Source organism: Condylura cristata, unplaced genomic scaffold (assembly GCF_000260355.1).
Source record: "Condylura cristata isolate star-nosed mole 26May11 unplaced genomic scaffold, ConCri1.0 scaffold00034, whole genome shotgun sequence".
In the NCBI taxonomy this organism is placed as follows: domain Eukaryota; kingdom Metazoa; phylum Chordata; class Mammalia; order Eulipotyphla; family Talpidae; genus Condylura; species Condylura cristata.
Genome location: NW_004567135.1, coordinates 9,797,783 through 9,814,081, shown reverse-complemented (window position 1 = coordinate 9,814,081; position 16,299 = coordinate 9,797,783). Strand labels below are relative to the sequence as shown.

The window sequence follows — 16,299 nt, the reverse complement described above, 5'->3', positions numbered from 1 at the left end:
AGTAAGCATGAGACATCTCTCTGTAGCCAGCCCTTGGCACGGAACTCTGGCCCATGACAGCTGCCAAATAAATATTTACCAAGTGAAAGATAGCCTTGAATACACACTAACTCGTGTTTTTTAAAAGTCATTCATAAACTCTAGAATTTTAACTATTAGTTAGCAATTAATCCCAATAAACCAGCAGGATTTGTGATTGTAAAGGACTATCATAATGGGTTGTTCAAAAAGATATTTGCTAGCGTTTTTATAGGCTCTTAAAGTGGTTTTAGCTCTATCACCGATAAAGCCGAGCTCGAGCCTTAGCAGTCCGGCCCCCTGACTGTCAGCACCGTGTAGATCAACGCGCAATAGACCCCAGAGAGGAACTGCAGGAGATTCTTAAGTAGGAGAGGAGGAGTGGGATATGCTTACTGCTGTCTGATTACCACAGATCCTTTGGGGCCTTAATCTGTACAGACAAATGCTTAATTTCCAGATTTTATACAAGTCAGGATTAAGGGTCTCTCTCAGGCCCGAGGTGGAGGCAGCTGCCGCCACACTGTTAGCAACTCTGAGAGCAGGGTTGGCCCCCTAGGCATCAGCTCTGTCCCTGAGGTTCCTCAGGGGAGGGCTGAAGATTGGTTTGGCCTTGTCATCCAAATTTTTTTCTATTCTGGACAATTTTTAATAAGGGTTTACAAAAAATAAGGATTTATATATCTCTTTGAAGAATAGTTTTAAATGGAGGCCGGCTTGTTCTAGCAACGTTATTATTTAAAAACTGGTGTAGAGGCCCTCCCTGGTGGCGCAGCGGGTTAGAGCACAGCACTGAGAATCTAAAGCCGCTTCCACATGAGTTCGATTCCCGCCTGCCCGGGAGGTGACCACATGGCGTGGCAGACCTCTCCTGACCCGCCCGCTGCTCCCCTCAGCAGTGTGCTTCGTCGATCTGCCTGTTCTGCTCCCCACTCTGTCTCTGGTGAAGCCTCTCACCGCCCCTGAGCCTCTGGCCTGTCCCCCAGTTCTGTATGAACAAATAAATAAATCTTTAAAAAAAAAAACTGGTGTAGAGATTGCCAGTCAAATACAGTAGTAACAGGTATCACTCATCCGGCCACCAGAAGCTGGGATGATTCGGGAAACTCCCATGGCTATTGCAGGGTAGCTGGGACAGATTTGTAGGGTAGAGCCACAGGGAGGAGAGAGCCACAGAGCAGAGCACTGCCAAGAGCCGGGTCTGCAGCTGTGGACTTGGGGTTGCAAGGCATAAGGGTGGCGGCTTAGAAAGTCACGTGAGGGGCCCTCCCTGGTGGCGCAGCGGGTTAAAGCACAGCACTGAGAAGCTAAAGCCGCTTCCGCATGAGTTCGATTCCCGCCTGCCCCGGAGGTGACCACATGGCGTGGCAGACCTCTCCTGACCCACCCGCTGCTCCCCTCAGCAGTGTACTTCGTCCATCTGCCTGTTCTGCTCCCCATTCTGTCTCTGGTGAATCCTCTCACCCTCCGCATCTCTGGCCTGTACCCCAGTTCTGTATGCACAAATAAATAAATCTTTTAAAAAAAAAAAGTCGGGTGAACCAGGAGACAGGTGTGCCCAGTGGAAAATGCATGAGCTGGGAGAATTTAAGAAACCTGAAGCGATACAGCAGAGATGATTCAAGCAGGAGTTAGCTATAGACCTCAGTTATAGAAAGCAAGAGAAAACACTAGAGAATTTACCCGCCCCCGCCCCTGTAGGTTACTCCACCGCGTACAGTCCGGAAAAGTAATATTTCCTATCTCTTTGTGGATTCAAGGGCATTTGCCAGCTATTTTAGGTATGCCAGTTAGACACACTGAACTACGGACTGATAACATTTCAACCTCAGAATATGACTTCCTTCTTTCTTTAGACCTTCAGCAAAAATTTCTCAGTTAATTTAAAAACCCATACTTTGTGCTTATTCATTGTAATAGCCTTAATCTTGCTTCTTGACTGGGAAATTAAGAAAGTTGACCTTCAGTTGGCTTTAAGATACTTTGTGATCTGATGAGAATCTGACAGATGTTTACATTCCAATGTGCTAAAATTTTCAACTGAACTGAAAAGTCCAAGAAACGTTATCATCCACTATTTTACCAAATTATGAAATGTTTCCAGCTTGCTCTCTTACTCTTCCCCAAACTGACTTGGGTAGGAAGAGTGTGATTTCTAAAACAACTGAGATTTTGTTGAATGTAGTATGTTAAACGGGGGCCTGGCCGGGGTGGGGTGGGGGGGTGGGAACTAGAATGGCCATCAGCCAAGGAGGAAAAGAAGTCAGCAGGCGCTCTGAGCTGGGAGGGACTCGGCCAGCATGGAGGGCAGCTTGTAGCGCTGAGTGGACGCTTGAAGGTCTTGCAGACGCTGCCACCGAGGCAGATGCAGTCAGGGTTGCCTGTGGAAGGAGCCAGGCTACCTTGTTCTGACCTTTAAAGATGATCCACTGTCTTTGATCCTTGAGAGTCTCACTTCACATTTCTCAGGAAGTTCATCGTCATGTAAAGTTGGGGTAAGGGTTTTCACCCCTAGAGAAAGCTGTCCTAACATGCTGATAGCCAGCAGAGGTGGTTCAGTCTTGATGTGGAGAGAGGCTGCAGACTCCACTGGCTTTTTTTTTTTTTTTTAAGGGAAACTTGCTTTCTTTTTTAAAGGGAAACGAGATGGTTGCGTCCTCCTCGAATACCTGCCAAAAGAAGTATGAAGGCCAGCAAAAATACTACTAAAATATTTGCATTAAGCATTAATGTAATAACTGAACGTCTGTCCATCTACTTCTCAGAACCTTTAAGGTTCTTCTGTGGGAGAACTGAAAAATTAATGGTGCAGAACATATCAAGGAGGCATTTATATTGACAAAAACAGACCAGAGTTGATTTTTTTGTTTGTTTTGGGGTTTTCTTGGTAGCTGTTTTGTTGTTGACCAAAGGTATTTTAGGGACTTTGAAGCGAAGTCCTGAACTATTACTCAGCCTGGTATTTAGTTTAAAATATATGTTGAGTTCTAACTTTTAGAGCTGAACGGTTTAATTCTTGATCGTTCCAAACTGAGCTTAGGAACTCACCGTTTTCTTTTTTAAGGGGTATTTACACACAACATTAACTCGTTTAGAGGGATGAATCGTCTCTTTATGCCGAAGTCGAATGATGAGAACCTAAGGCTAACTTAAAATGTTCACCTTTATCTTTATCTTTAGTGAACACATGTATGAATGAAATCAGGAAGGTCTTCACGGTATGCAGGAGACAGACTCCCTTCTGTCTTTTACATTTTAAATCAAGATTCTAAAGAGGCTAATAAAATGGTTAGCACTTATATTTTGCACTAGGAGTCTCAATGGCTATTTGCTCAGCGTGGAGGGGAAGGGTCAGTGTATATAAATAAGAAGAAGGATATCTGGCAAGATTGGGAACATGACCCCTTGCCCTCCAAAGCCTGGGAAGCCCCAGTGAATGCCCCCAATCTTAGCAGTGTGTGGACAGGGTGCAAACTCTCCCCTCTGCGTACAGAGCAGGGGTTAGAGGTTAATGAATGAGTGCCCTGCCTTCACACCAGAGCCTGTTCGATAGTCGCTTTATAAATAAGGGCTTAAATGGGGTCAGAATCGGATGGGCATATTGCTTCCAAACGCTAAATCTTTTTGAAGAGATGGTGTTCAAAGATGACACCCTTCCATCAGGACGAGAGAGGCGGCCCTGGCGCTCGGGGAGCTAGGTGGCTACTCCTGGCTCAATATGTCTAAAAGCAGGACCAAATGGAAAACAAAGCGGGGGGAGGTCCTTGCTGCCTCCATTCTTCTCTAGTAATCCCTTAAAAAATAATTGCAGACCCAAACCTCTGGCCTCCAGCACATTTTCCACTTGATTAGAGCCCTTTGTGAGGTGGGGAAAGGGACCTGCAGACTTGTACATTGTGCTGAGGCCTGAAATGTCCAGCTGGGATTTTTTTCCATCAAAAGGGGATTTTAGTAAAACCATTATCAGAGGCTTAAAGGAGAAAAGCTGTTGAGCTGCAAGTGAGGGGGTAGATTAGCATTACAGGCTTGTTTTGGGGCACCAGTGGAGGGGTGGGGAGGTGTTTGCAGCCTCTTGTGCACCATTGCCTTAGTTTCTCTGTGAGTTCCCGGCAGGTGCAGAAGTCCAAATGAATACAGGAGTGAGAACTACCAGGCCTGGGAATGGCACACGGGGCTTTCACTCCGGGGCGTCCCGTGAAGGCGACACCCAGAGGAGGAGATCGCGGGTACCTGCAGGGTGGCGAGTTCGAGGCCGTGTCTTGCCTTCCACGGGGCACTTGCATCTGGGTCGCCCTTTGCAGACTCCATGGATGGGACAACAGGAAGCCAAGAACCCAGGGAGCAGCCGTGCTGGGTCACTTTAAAGGGCAAATGGAGGACTGTGTGGACACCCTTATTTTTGTGGGGGCAGGATAAGAGAGCAGAGGAAGGTTAAGAAATCTGCAGCCCTGGGACCCTCCGTGGTGGCACAAAGGGTTAGGATGCAGCACTGCAACCTTTCAGTGCAAGTTCAATCCCCGGTCCCGGAGGTGATCCACATGGCCCAGCAGACCTCCCCTGACCCGCCCACTGCTCCCCTCAGCAGTGTGCTTCATCGATCTGCCTGTTCTGCTCCCCGCTCTGTCTCTGGTGAAGCCTCTCACTGCCCCTGCACCTCTGGCTTGTGCATCAGTTCTGTATGCATGCATGCATGCATCAATCAATCAATCAATCAATCTGCAGCAGTGTCTGACCAGGCTACAAATTAGGACTCAGGCCACATGGATTTGCAGACCGTGCTTTCCTGCCCTCTAGGGAGGGGGGTGTTACCTGACAGAAGCTTCTGTCTGCTTGGGATTACTGGAGCTGTCAGCTCTATCTTCTTGGCTAAGCCAGAGTGTAGAAACCTGATTCACGTTGGGTTGATGGCCAGGGGCTGCCCGAAGGGCCTGTGTGAGGGATGTGGCATGGAGGCCTGCCCTGGGAAGCCCCTATGCTTGTGTCTCTCCTGTGTGCTGTCGTTCTGGCTTGTTTTCCCTGTAAAGGTGGGAAAGGTAAACGGCAGGACTCGGGACCATCCTGAGCCATCAGTCGGGGCAGGGATGGCCGCGAGGGCTGGGCTGCGTGTCCCTGGGGACCTTTCTAGGCATGGGCATGTCACCTGACATCCGGTCACAGCTTCCCGTCAGGCCGGTGTGCTGGCCCATGTGTTGACATTTTAGTCTCAAATCAGACTCAGACGATCCGAGAAAGGGCCTGACTTCAGAAATGTGGGCTGGAGCAGGAGTGCTCTCTTGGGCGTTGCCAGTCAGCAAGCAGCCTCCACGGTCCTGCGGGGGTCCATGAAGTTGGAAATAGGTGTGAAAATAGTTGTGAAATAGGTGGCGCCTTCCGACTTAGTTTCGTGGGGTGCGCTGCTAGGGTTCCGGCTCCTCAGCCGGCCTCGGGTCTCTTCCTCAGCCTCCTGTGGACCAACTGGGCTCTCTCCTTTCTCCCATACCCTCACCCTTCCTTGGGTTCCCACGTCCCTGTCCAGTCTGTGTGGTCGATAACAGCACCATAGTTCAGCCTTGGCGTCTGTGAGGCGGCCTGGGGAGACTCTGCCTTCCAAGATTTATGTATGCATACAGAACTGGGGGTACCGGCCAGAGGTGTTGGGGTGAGAGGATTCACCAGAGACAAAGTGGGGAGCAGAACAGGTGGATGGACTGAAACCCACAGCTGAGGGGAGCAGTGGCAGGGTCAGGAGAGATCTGCCACGTCATGTGGGTCAGCTCCGGGGCGGGGATCGAACTCGCACTGAAGCAGGTTGCTGCCAGGTTGTTGTGCCACTAGGGAGGGCCCGATTCTCCGCTTTTACAGGACCTTTGTGGGTGGCGATGCCAGGAATAGTAACTTGCTTCATGTCCTGAGTTCCAGGACTTTCCCTTCAAGCATATTTCTCTAATAGAAAACTACCCCTTTCATAGAGCTAATAAGCTGGGCCTCCTCACTGAGCGCACAGCGTGGTTGCAGCAGCCACGGGACACCCACCCTCTCCCTTGCGTTCTTTCACTCAGAACCGCCACCAGCTGCCCTCAGCCCACGCTTCGGTTCCGAGGCCTCGCCTGCCTTCCCGTCCCCGACGGTGACAGCACTAGCATTGCACCAGGTCAGCTCAGAAGAAGGACTCAGGTATTTGAGCAGCTTTACCTCGCTATCAGGCCTCCTGTGTTCAGTTTCTTTTACTCCTTGAATTTTAGAAAGATATCTTCATCTATGCAAAATGATCATCTTTTAATAATAAACATAGGCACTCTTTTGTAAAATGTCTTCATCTGGGCAGGAAAGAGACTCATTTTTAAAATGAAAGAGTTAGAGACTTCTAAAAAATGTTAAATGTTTTCGTTTTTCTTCAGAAGTTCTGAAACTTTTCATCACAGACAAGTGGATCATTTCTTTTGTGAAATTTAAAAAAAAAATGCTAGCATTTTGATTGTTGCTGTTAAAAATATTATCTCCACATACGATTGTAAATTTTCCCTGATGCAGAGTGCTTAGGTGAAGGTTATCTTGCTCCCCAAACAGAGTGCCCAGCCCTGGGGTTCTTGCTTCACCCACAGTTTAAAATTCAATTTATTCATTTTGGTAAAGTGAGAATCCTATATGGTAACTCTCACACCCTGGGGGGAACTTTGGGGGGTAGAGAAGTTCTTCTTTGAGGGGGTCAGGGTGAGTGAGAAGGTAACCAGAGGCCATTGTCCGAGGGGGAGGACCCTGGTTTCCCACTGGAGATGGCCTCCAACTCGCAGACAATGCTGCCGCCTGCCGACAGAAGAAAGGGCTTGCAGGCTGCGAGGCACCAGCCCGCCTCCGCGCCGAGGGCCCAGCGGGTTTGCACGCTCACACTCACATACTTACTTTTCTGCCTTTTGGTGAATCCTAAAGTCACCTTAAACTTGAGATAAGCTGCCTCTGGTACTGGTGTAGACCCCAGCAGGGAGCATCGCTAATGTGGGGGTGGTGGGGAGAGTTCTTGTTTTGTTCTTGTCTTCTGGGAAGTCAAGGAGCAATCCAGAGGAGACAGAAATGATCCCCACCACCGCGCCCCCCCAACACATTCACACCTTTGGGGAAAGTAAGAGTGCTGGACTCCTGTCTCCTAACTTGGACGTTTTTTATTTCTGAAAGTAAACAGCAGTGAGGGGATTGGCTGCTAAATCCTGTGTAGTACTTGCTACAGTGAGCTTGCGCAGCGCCTCTCGTGAGGATTCCGTTGAAAATCAGGCTGTTGCGTGTTGTGGGAGAAAGATGGGCCAGCTGCTTCCTCTGGGTCACACTGTCCTGATTGTCGCCTTGACTTGTATGATGGTGGGGGGGTGGAGAGGAGAGGAGGGAAGGCATCTGGCTCAAGTGCACAGCGCCAGCCAGGTTGGGAAGCACCAGTCCATGTACCCGGCTCTGCAAATACTCTGCTCCACACAACAGCAAACTCCAAGCTTGATCCCTTTCACACCATGGGGCCAGTTTCCACAAATTGCTCCAAGAGTCTCAATGTGATGCCTCTGAAATGAACCAGAAGAGCTAGAAACGGCATTAACACCGTTCACGTAACAGGTAACAGGTACCTGCTGGTCTTTTTTTTTTTTTTCTTTCGTAGTTCACAGCATTGGGCTTTTGAGTTATGTAGCTCACGTTTAAAACATGAAAGGCAGAATGAAAGGCACTAATGAGTTTTTCTTCCATCTAAGAATTTTAAAGATTTGAGAGTCTTATCTGTCATGATTTCTCCCTTACTTTTACTGTCTGTCCAATTTTAGTCTCGGTGAGTTTACTAAAGAATCTAAAGACGATCAGGACTAAGGTCTTTGGTTACTCCTTATTGAGGAGCAACTCAACAAGCAAAATGGAAGCAAGTAAATGTACCACTTGGGGGTAAAGATTTCCTAAGGAAACATACTAGGGGCATTTGTAATCAATATTTTCATGTTCTTTTTAGCTGAGGAAAACAATGCTTTCCAATTCCACACTGCTCATAAAAAATTAACCTAGTCTCAAAGAGCTGTTTCCTACAGTCCAGTTGTCGGATCCTGTATCCACACTAGGAGGAGGAATTATTGACAGACAGCTGTGTGGCAGGCCTGATCCTTCTGGAGTGTGGATTACGTAAATTGAGGAGTGATGAACGTAAGAGGGTGCCTGATATTAACAAATTAGACCCCTCTCCTCTTTCTGGACAAGAGGGATTTGCAACTAAAACATCTGTGAAGTCAAGCCTTTTTATCCTCCGAGGGAAATAGCTAGTGTTTCTTGGTAGTGCGATTCTACTACGTTGAAAGGATGGTGCGACAGATACTTGAAGCAGTGTTAAATGTGTCTAAATTCTCAGCTTTAAGGCTATCAGGAGCACCTACTTCTGACTTCCGGTGTGTGCGCTTCACATCTGTGATTTGTAACAAAGTAGTGTTTTGGGGACTGGCTCAAGGTGCTCTGAAGCCCATTTCCCAACTTGCCTAGCTTTTCAGCTTCTTGCAAGACATATCTAAGTTTGTGTTAATTTAATGCTTATTAAACAGTAGTAACTTTTAGTATTTGGGTGTTTTTTTGCTTTACTCCCTGGGAAAGGAAATGTTCTCGCTCAGTCCCATTCTGGAAGGGTGGGGAGGGTGCCTTGCTGAGTTTCGGGAAAGATCGAACAGCTGCCTGTGTATTGCTCACTTTTTATGGTCGTTAGTCCATTCTGATACTAATTCCTCTTTTCCCACTTACAGAATTAAAGGTACAATATGTGCCAAATTTGGGAAAACCAAGGTTTTGAAACAAGAGAAAGTGAATACTGTGTTAGGACTAAATTCCCTAGCAGACACATTCATGTGCCTAACACCATCCTACCAGAAGACCTTGTTCTTCCGCACAGTTAAGACTCGTTGCTTTACACTGTCACAAAGAAAAGCAAAGAAGAGTGATGATAGTAAGAATGTGTCTTATTTTTAACAGAAAACATGTCCTTTTCTAGGATAACAAATAGTAAGCAGAGGAATTCCACTTCTATTTTTGTTTTATTTGGGGGGTGGGGTGCTTAACATACCCCATGCTAGTGCTTCATAGTTACGATTCGAGCTTACATTCTCTTGCACCTTAATGGGAAGACTCGGTGCTACATGCTACCCAGTGTTCTGGATTGGTACCGGCGGCTCCACCAGGCAAAATCAGAGCATTCCCTGGAAAAGAGGAAAAGACTGAAACTGACCATTCGTGGACACTCATAGTCACCATTTGTCTAGAAATACCCATTTTTCTATTCAAGAGCCGAGTATATGCTTTTAGTCCAGCTATATATTTACCTTCAATACATTGTTATTTTTAAAAAATATTTATTTATTTATGCATACAAGAACTGGGGTACAGGACAGAAGTGCAGGGGTGGTGAGAGGATTCACCAGAGACAGAGTGGGGAGCAGAACAGGCAGACTGATGAAATCCACTGCTGAGGGGAGCAGCGGGCGGGTCAGCTCCCTGGTAGGGGATTAAACTCGTGCTGCAGTGGCTGCAGAGAGCTTCACAGTGCTGCGTCTTAATCCACTGTTCCTCCAGGGAGGGCCCAATTCTCTTAATAGCTGATGTTGATCCAAATATGAATGTCTCATCTGCTTGACAACGTTCACATCTCAAAAACTGTTAAGTCACTACCTAAAATCTGAACAAGTACGTTGACAACAATGACATAAATGTGTGGCTCATGCATAAGCTTGAGCTTAGTTTTGAATTTGGCTTCTGATTTTTTTTTTTTTAAGATTTATTTACTTACCCACACAAGAGCTGGGTACAGGCCAGAGATGGGGGGCGGGGGTGGGTTCACCAGAGACAGAGTTGGGAAAGGACAGGCGGATTGACTGAAATATACTACTGAGGGGAGCAGCGGGCAAGACAGGAGAGTTGTGCTGTGCCGTGTGGGCCAGCTCCCTGGCCAGAATCGAACTTGAGCTGCAGTGGCTTGAGGTAGCTTCATAGTGCTGCTCTTTTACCTGTTACACCACCAAGGAGGCCCCTAGCTTCCAATTTTTAATCCTCCTCTTCACCCCTGATCTACATTATTGCATCCAAAAGCCTACTACTCCTTCTGTCTCCTCAGGGGTTTACTTAACATGAAATCTAGGTGTTGACCTCTGCGAAAGGGATGGAATTAACTTTTAAGAGGGAGTGATGTCTGATGCAGGGAAGAGCAAGATAACAGAGGCATACCCTGAGGACTGACTCAGGGCCCATTTCTATAGCAGAGCAGCTGAGAGCTGAGGCCCAAGCTCTCCTTTACCAGGGGCTGGGAAAAGAGGACTGGCTTTCAGAAGCTGGGGAGGGTTTGGTGGTTTTACAAATCTGATCTTTTAATCAAGAGGTTCTTACTCTTCGGAAGCACAGTGGTCCTTGGGGTCACCCTCCTTTTCAAATGCTCTAAGTCAAAAGCGCAGCTTTAGTTATATTCTAAGACCACCCCTCTACCTAGTAACCACTGCAGGGAAGCACCAGGACAGACATGACTTAATCTACGTAGCCTACACCCTTATTTAAGAGGGCCTTACCTTTAGAAAGAAACTCCAGTGTAAAGGGACATTTGCTTTTTGAGGATTTGTTGATATGAATCATGAGAGACTATGATCAGTTCGAGTTTGCTTAACTATTAAGGATGTACTGTAAGTTAGGCCAGCATCCTTGTTGCTGTTGCCAAATGTGGAATAAATCAAGCAGCACCCCCCTCCCCCCGCCCCCCTCTGCCTGGGACAGAGGAATTCAGCAGGAAGGAGTCCATAGCAAGGAGAATTATGCAACAATGCTCAGCTCAGCCCTCTAGTTAACCGAAGGCCTATCATGGTCCTCCCAGGCTGCAGAGACTGAACCCCACCCCTGCAGTTAGTCTTTTCTGGACAGAGATGAAAGGGCGTCTAAAAAACAGGTATGCAGGTGGAGTCCTTTTCAAATTGTTCTGCTGTTTCGATTGGACTGCTCTCCAAATTGTTCCTATCGAGGTTTATTACTTCTAGATGATCGCGCTTGCAAGCTCCTGTTTGGTTTGTTAACTCTGACATTTCAGCACACATTAGGAAGCAATGTTGTTGGTTTTTTTTTTTTTTCCTGTGATTCTAAAAACTGCCCTAAAGATTGGTACCACCCACAAAATATGTATCAATTCATTTTCTTTAGTGCTGTGTAGTCTTGAAAGGCATTTCTTCCCAGTCCTACTGTAGCTGTGTGGAAACGGAGCTCACCTATATTCCCTTCAAAGCTGTACGCTGTGGCAAGAGCTTGTTCATAGTGTATTCAACCTGTGAGGTCACCTTATTGGGAACGAGGGTGTGATCAGTAACTGAACCTTCTAGAGCTTCAGAAGCTGGACTTCCACATCCGGACCTGGTGTGCGTCCTGGCTGCCCTCGATTAGAGGCTGGGTGAATTAAGGCAAGTGGTATGCCTTTCTGGACAACAGGACACCTGTTTTAGCGGGTTGCTTGGAGGACTAAAAGAGAAATTTAGAAGCACCAGGCAAAGCACACTGCAGGTTAACACACACTCCTTTCTTTCCGTCCCAAAAGGTTGAGAGATCGGCAGCTCACCTTGACTGATGAATGTGGTTTATTCACCTTTTCCAAATACTGCTCATTCAGGAACGAGGCCAGCAGGCCCATGATTTTAGTGTTTAGACATGAATTTACCAACCTTTAGTCACACTTATATTTGATCTTCAAAGTTAAAAAAAAAAAAGCAGAAATCCCTTCTGGTTACCACTGGCAGTTATTACTTTGGGCTGTAAGACGAAGGGTGTTTGAGCACAGAGCCCAAGACTTAGGAGTCCTCCCATTTTCATTGGCTGAATCTGCACAGCCACGCAGTCTCACGGAGGAACACTCCAGAAACCTATAGCCTGGGTAAGCTCCTTATGTGGTAGGGTCAAATGCTTGATCAGAAAACTGCCCCTAATTCAAAGTCCCTATTTCTTACGAGGGTTCACACTTTTCTTTTTTTTTCCCCGGGCAATAAGCACTGTAACCTAAGAGGGAAGAAAGAGATCCACGCCTTCCCCAAAGAAAAGGAAGATGGATCTAGTGTCAGGCTCAATTAGACCCAATTGTGATTGCTCTCCAAAAAGGAACAATGCAGCTTTTGTGATATGCTCCAGCAGAAAGCCTGGAAATTTTACAAAACAATCTTACCCAGGAGAAACGTGGGTTCTAGCTCTCTTCCTAGAAAAAGGTAGTGCGGTCCAGTAAAGTAACTACTCTCCATCAGCTTTTGCTAGGAGCAAGTGTTTTTTGCTGAAACAAAAGACAAAACTCAGCAACGACGACGAAAGGTCCGTGTGAAGCCGGGAAGGCGAGTTACTGCACCGTTGCAACTTGTACGCTCTTCCCTTTCCGTAGCCAGGCCACGGGGTGTCAGGTTAGCTGTTGTCTGCCGAAGGGGACTTTGGGCTGGAATTGTTGGTATTCGTTTATCTGCCCGGAATTCGGCCTGAGCACCCTCCAGGAGTGGGTCGAGTGGCCAGCTTCAGCACTGGAAATGCTTAAAATGCAAATGTGCCAGAGCAGGGCCAGCCTCCCCGCCCCCAGGAAAGCACTTAAACACAGCCGGGCCTGGAGGAGAATGCTAAAAAGAGGGGTTGAACTGCCCTCCAGCTTGCCACTGGGACCCCACTCGCACTGTGAGATCCAGTATGCATGACTGAGCCGGCGGAGGCAGCGGGGACCAGCAGCGGGGACTGCGCTCTTTTAACTTTCCTAACAATGGCTCCGGGTCCCTCCGCCCTTCATCCGCATCCTCCCCACACCCACTCAGGGGAGAGAAACCCTTCTTTCTCCCCCACTTCCACACCTCATGACCCACTTTTTCAGTAGTACCCCTGGATCTCATTTCCACCCAAAGAAAAATTGGCCACCCTGGGGAAATTGTGACTCTTACAAATCCGGTTTTTAAAAAAAAGTTTCATTTTGTTCAATTTCTTGCAATTTCCATGTTGTTGACAGTTTAAAACCAAGAAATGATAGAAATCGCCAGGCTAGTCACATTTCTAGAAACAAACATTAAGATGTCAGCAGTAAACTGTACACAGAATAAATGGTTAACCATGAGCTTGCTCTCGTACCACATAGGATGCACCGAGCTCTACACCTTGATTCCTCGAGGAGCACACAAACAGCACCTCCTGCTCTGGCATGCACCCAACACAGGGCCTTAAAAATAACTCACAGATACAAGGTTTTTGTTTTTTGTTTTTTTTTTTTTTTTTCAAAAACATACTTCATATTTCCTCTTTTATTATATAAATATCAGTTTAACCTTTTACTGTAAGAATATAAACGTTTTAAGAGGATCTTTGTTATTATTTATACAAATTCACAAACAGTACAATTAATTGATAAAGGTCTCTGGGTTTCTTTAACTCCATGGTCTCACATGTTGCTGTGGAGGATTCTAAAAAAATAAACAAAAATCCAACAGAAATATACATCCTACTCAAAAGCAATTCTTTTTAAAGCCACAAGTCCCAACCCCGACCAAATAAAAGTCATCTATTCCTCCATTTAGAAACAGAAAATTTTAAAACCCACAAACTCCCACTTTATTAACAGAACAGAGATAAGACATGAATTTCAGTCTCCTCCCCTTCACATTGCAGCCCCAGGGGCGCTGCAGGCCAGCTCTCTCCTCTGCTCCCGACAGGAAGCCTCGCCGTGTGACCTTTTTGGGGAAACTTGGAAGAGGGTGAGGGTAGGGCAGAATTTGCATATATAATAAGCACTTTCAAGACACAGCCTGCATCTCAAACAAACAAACAAACAAAAAACAGTTCAACTCTCATTTCCTCCCACACATTTGTGCTATAAATTAAGTCAACATTTAGGGACACCACTGGGTCCCCAAATCCCCATGGACAAGGAGAAAAGGAAAATCATAGCCAGAATGTGGAGGGGGCACACTGGACGGATGGGGTTTGGGAAGAAGCCAAAACGAAGAAGATGGACAAACCCAGTGGGCATCTTTCCAGTCTAGGCACAAAAATGCTTCGGTCTCAAAATAGCTCTCTTGTAGAATTCCAGGGCTTCAGAGAAAAAAAAGTAAACTAAAACGAGGTAGCCAGACATTTATGTATATATATATATAATTTATATATATATAATATATAGAATATATTCAGCAGAAAAAAAGGGACCATGATTTTAAATTTCATCAAAAAAATTTAAAGAGGAGAAAGACAATAAAAATGAAATGAGCATCAATAGCAGGGTTTTCTGTAAAAGGAGAAGAGACTGGGATTAGTTACAAAGTGGAAGAAAGGTGAAAAGGCCTTTGTAGTTGGGTTTGCTTTTTATATATTTCAAAATAAAAACCAGATCACAGTATTCAAATGAAAGCTTAAGCGAAGGCAGACATTTTCCCCAACTACCCACGGCTGAAAGGACTCGCCACTCCCCACCCCACCGCGGTTTAAACCACGCAGTGGGGATACAGTAGGTCAGCCCTCCGGCCCCCTGCAGAGCTGGTGGGTGAGCAGCCGAGTCACTCTCCATTCTCAGGGAGAAAGAGGGGAGTACAGGGGGGGTAGCAGGGGGACCCCCAGATACAATGAGAAGGGCATGTGGTGGGCCAGGGTGCTGGGGAGACAGGAGAAAAGGAACCCGAGGCCTGTCACTCCCCCGTCTCATCCCCTGCCATGGTCTGTGTATACGTGTGCGTGTGGAGTGAGGGGGGGCTGCGGTGGTGGAGGGAGGATGAACAGGGCAGGACAAGGGGAGCTGGTACTGCCGCCCTCACCTGACCTTCTCACTGTCCGTCATCTGCCAGAGTCCCAGGTTGAGTACCTTGAGGCAGGGCAGCTGCGTGATGCGCTCCAGGCCACGCTTGGTGATTCGGGTACAGCCGTACAGGTCTATGCCAGTGAGCTGGCTCAGGTGCTCAGCAATCAGCTCCAGGCCCTTGTCGGTGATGCGCACGCACTGTCCGATGTTGAGCGTACGCAGCCCGTGCATCTGCCGCACCATGCGGTTGATGCCATCATCGCTGATGTGGCAGGAGCAGAGGGAGAGGGACTTCAGGCCGTCCAGCCCCTGGGCTATGTACGCCAGACTCTGATCCCCCACTTTGTCACAGAACGACACATCCAGCCCCGAGAGGCGCAGACTGCCCATGGCCAGATGCATGATGCCCGTGTCACTGATGTTGTCGCAGGAGCGCAGGTTAAGGCTGCGTAGGCTGCCCATGTGCGACAGGTGCAGGAGGCCTGCGTCCGAGATGCCCCCGCAGAAGCTGAGGTTGAGGAGCCTCAGGCCCGTCAGCCCCCGGGAGATGTGCTTTAGAGAAAGATCCGTGAGCTTCTGGCAGTCCTGCAGGGTGAGCTGCTCGAGGCCCAGGCAGCCCTCGGCCGCGCTGCGCGTCATGCCGGCCAGGTGCCCGATGCCCACGTCTGAGAGGTGGCGGCAGCTGCGGAGATTAAGGCTCTTGAGGCGCTGCAGGCCCCAGGCGATAAGCAGGAGACCGGTGTTGGTGATGTTGCTGCAGCCCCCCAGCTCCAGCACCTCCAGGCCCTTGAGGTACTGGGCGATGCGGCCCAGGCTGCTGTCCGTGATCTGCTTGCAGAGGCTCAGGTTGAGGGCGCGCAGGGAGCCGATCTCCTGCACAAACGCGTGGCCCAGCCCGTTGTCGGTGAGGTTGTAACAGCCGCTTAGGTTGAGGCTCTCGATGTTGGCCATGCCCTGGATCACGTAGCTGAGGCTGCGGCGAAGGCTCAGGATCTGCACCCGGCGGATGCCCCGGGCCTGCAGGCTGGGGAACAGCGACGGGTTGGCCCGGCGCAGGTGCAGCTTGGCCTCCACCCCCCGCCACACCGACTTGTGGTAGGCGGCGTCCCGCCAGGCCGTGCACACCTGCGCCGCGCGCCCCTTGTCCCGGACGTCCAGGTAGCCGAAGATCATGGCCAGCAGCTCGGGGAACAAGCACGAGATGTGGGTCTCCATCTTCCTCCTCCCCCCTCCGCGGCGCCGGGGGGAGGAGGCGCGGGCCCCGCAGCTCCTGCCCCGGGAGGCGACGAGAGCGGTTCGCCCCGGCCGCCGCCGCCGCCGCCTCGGGCCCAACGGACGGCCCCTCCCCGCCTTCCGGCTCCGGCCGCCTCCGCCGCTCCTCCTCCTGGTCCGTCCGTCCTTCCTTCCTTCCTGCCGGCTCGGCCTCCCTTCCCTTCCCTCCCCCCGCCCCGGGCTCCGCTCGGTCCTCACATCCCGGGCGGGGAAGGCGCCCTCCCGCTCACTCCCGGAGCGCCGCCGGGCCGCCGCCGCCTCGGGGC

The 16,299-nt window shown here is 48.8% G+C and overlaps 1 protein-coding gene across 2 annotated transcripts; it reads right to left on the bottom strand.

The window, feature by feature from the left end:
* Nucleotides 1-9,024: 9,024 nt before the first annotated feature.
* FBXL14 (F-box and leucine-rich repeat protein 14) lies at nucleotides 9,025-16,293 on the bottom strand. 2 transcript variants are annotated; one of them, XM_012732626.1, is made up of 2 exons: nucleotides 14,825-16,168; nucleotides 9,025-9,197 (listed from the first exon to the last, which is right to left on the bottom strand). In XM_012732626.1, exons 1-2 carry the CDS (start codon nucleotides 15,974-15,976, stop codon nucleotides 9,186-9,188), a joined length of 1,164 nt encoding a protein of 387 aa, XP_012588080.1. In that variant the 5' UTR covers nucleotides 15,977-16,168; the 3' UTR covers nucleotides 9,025-9,185. The 2 variants fall into 2 exon arrangements, with proteins under 2 accessions (XP_012588080.1, XP_004692885.1); XM_004692828.2 differs by lacking the exon at nucleotides 9,025-9,197 and having other exon boundaries at nucleotides 14,166-16,293.
* Nucleotides 16,294-16,299: the final 6 nt, after the last annotated feature.

Excerpts from the sequence above, each read along its gene's own strand:
- FBXL14 (XM_004692828.2), bottom strand. The coding sequence starts at position 15,976 with ATGGAGACCCACATCTCGTGCTTGTTCCCCGAGCTGCTGGCCATGATC.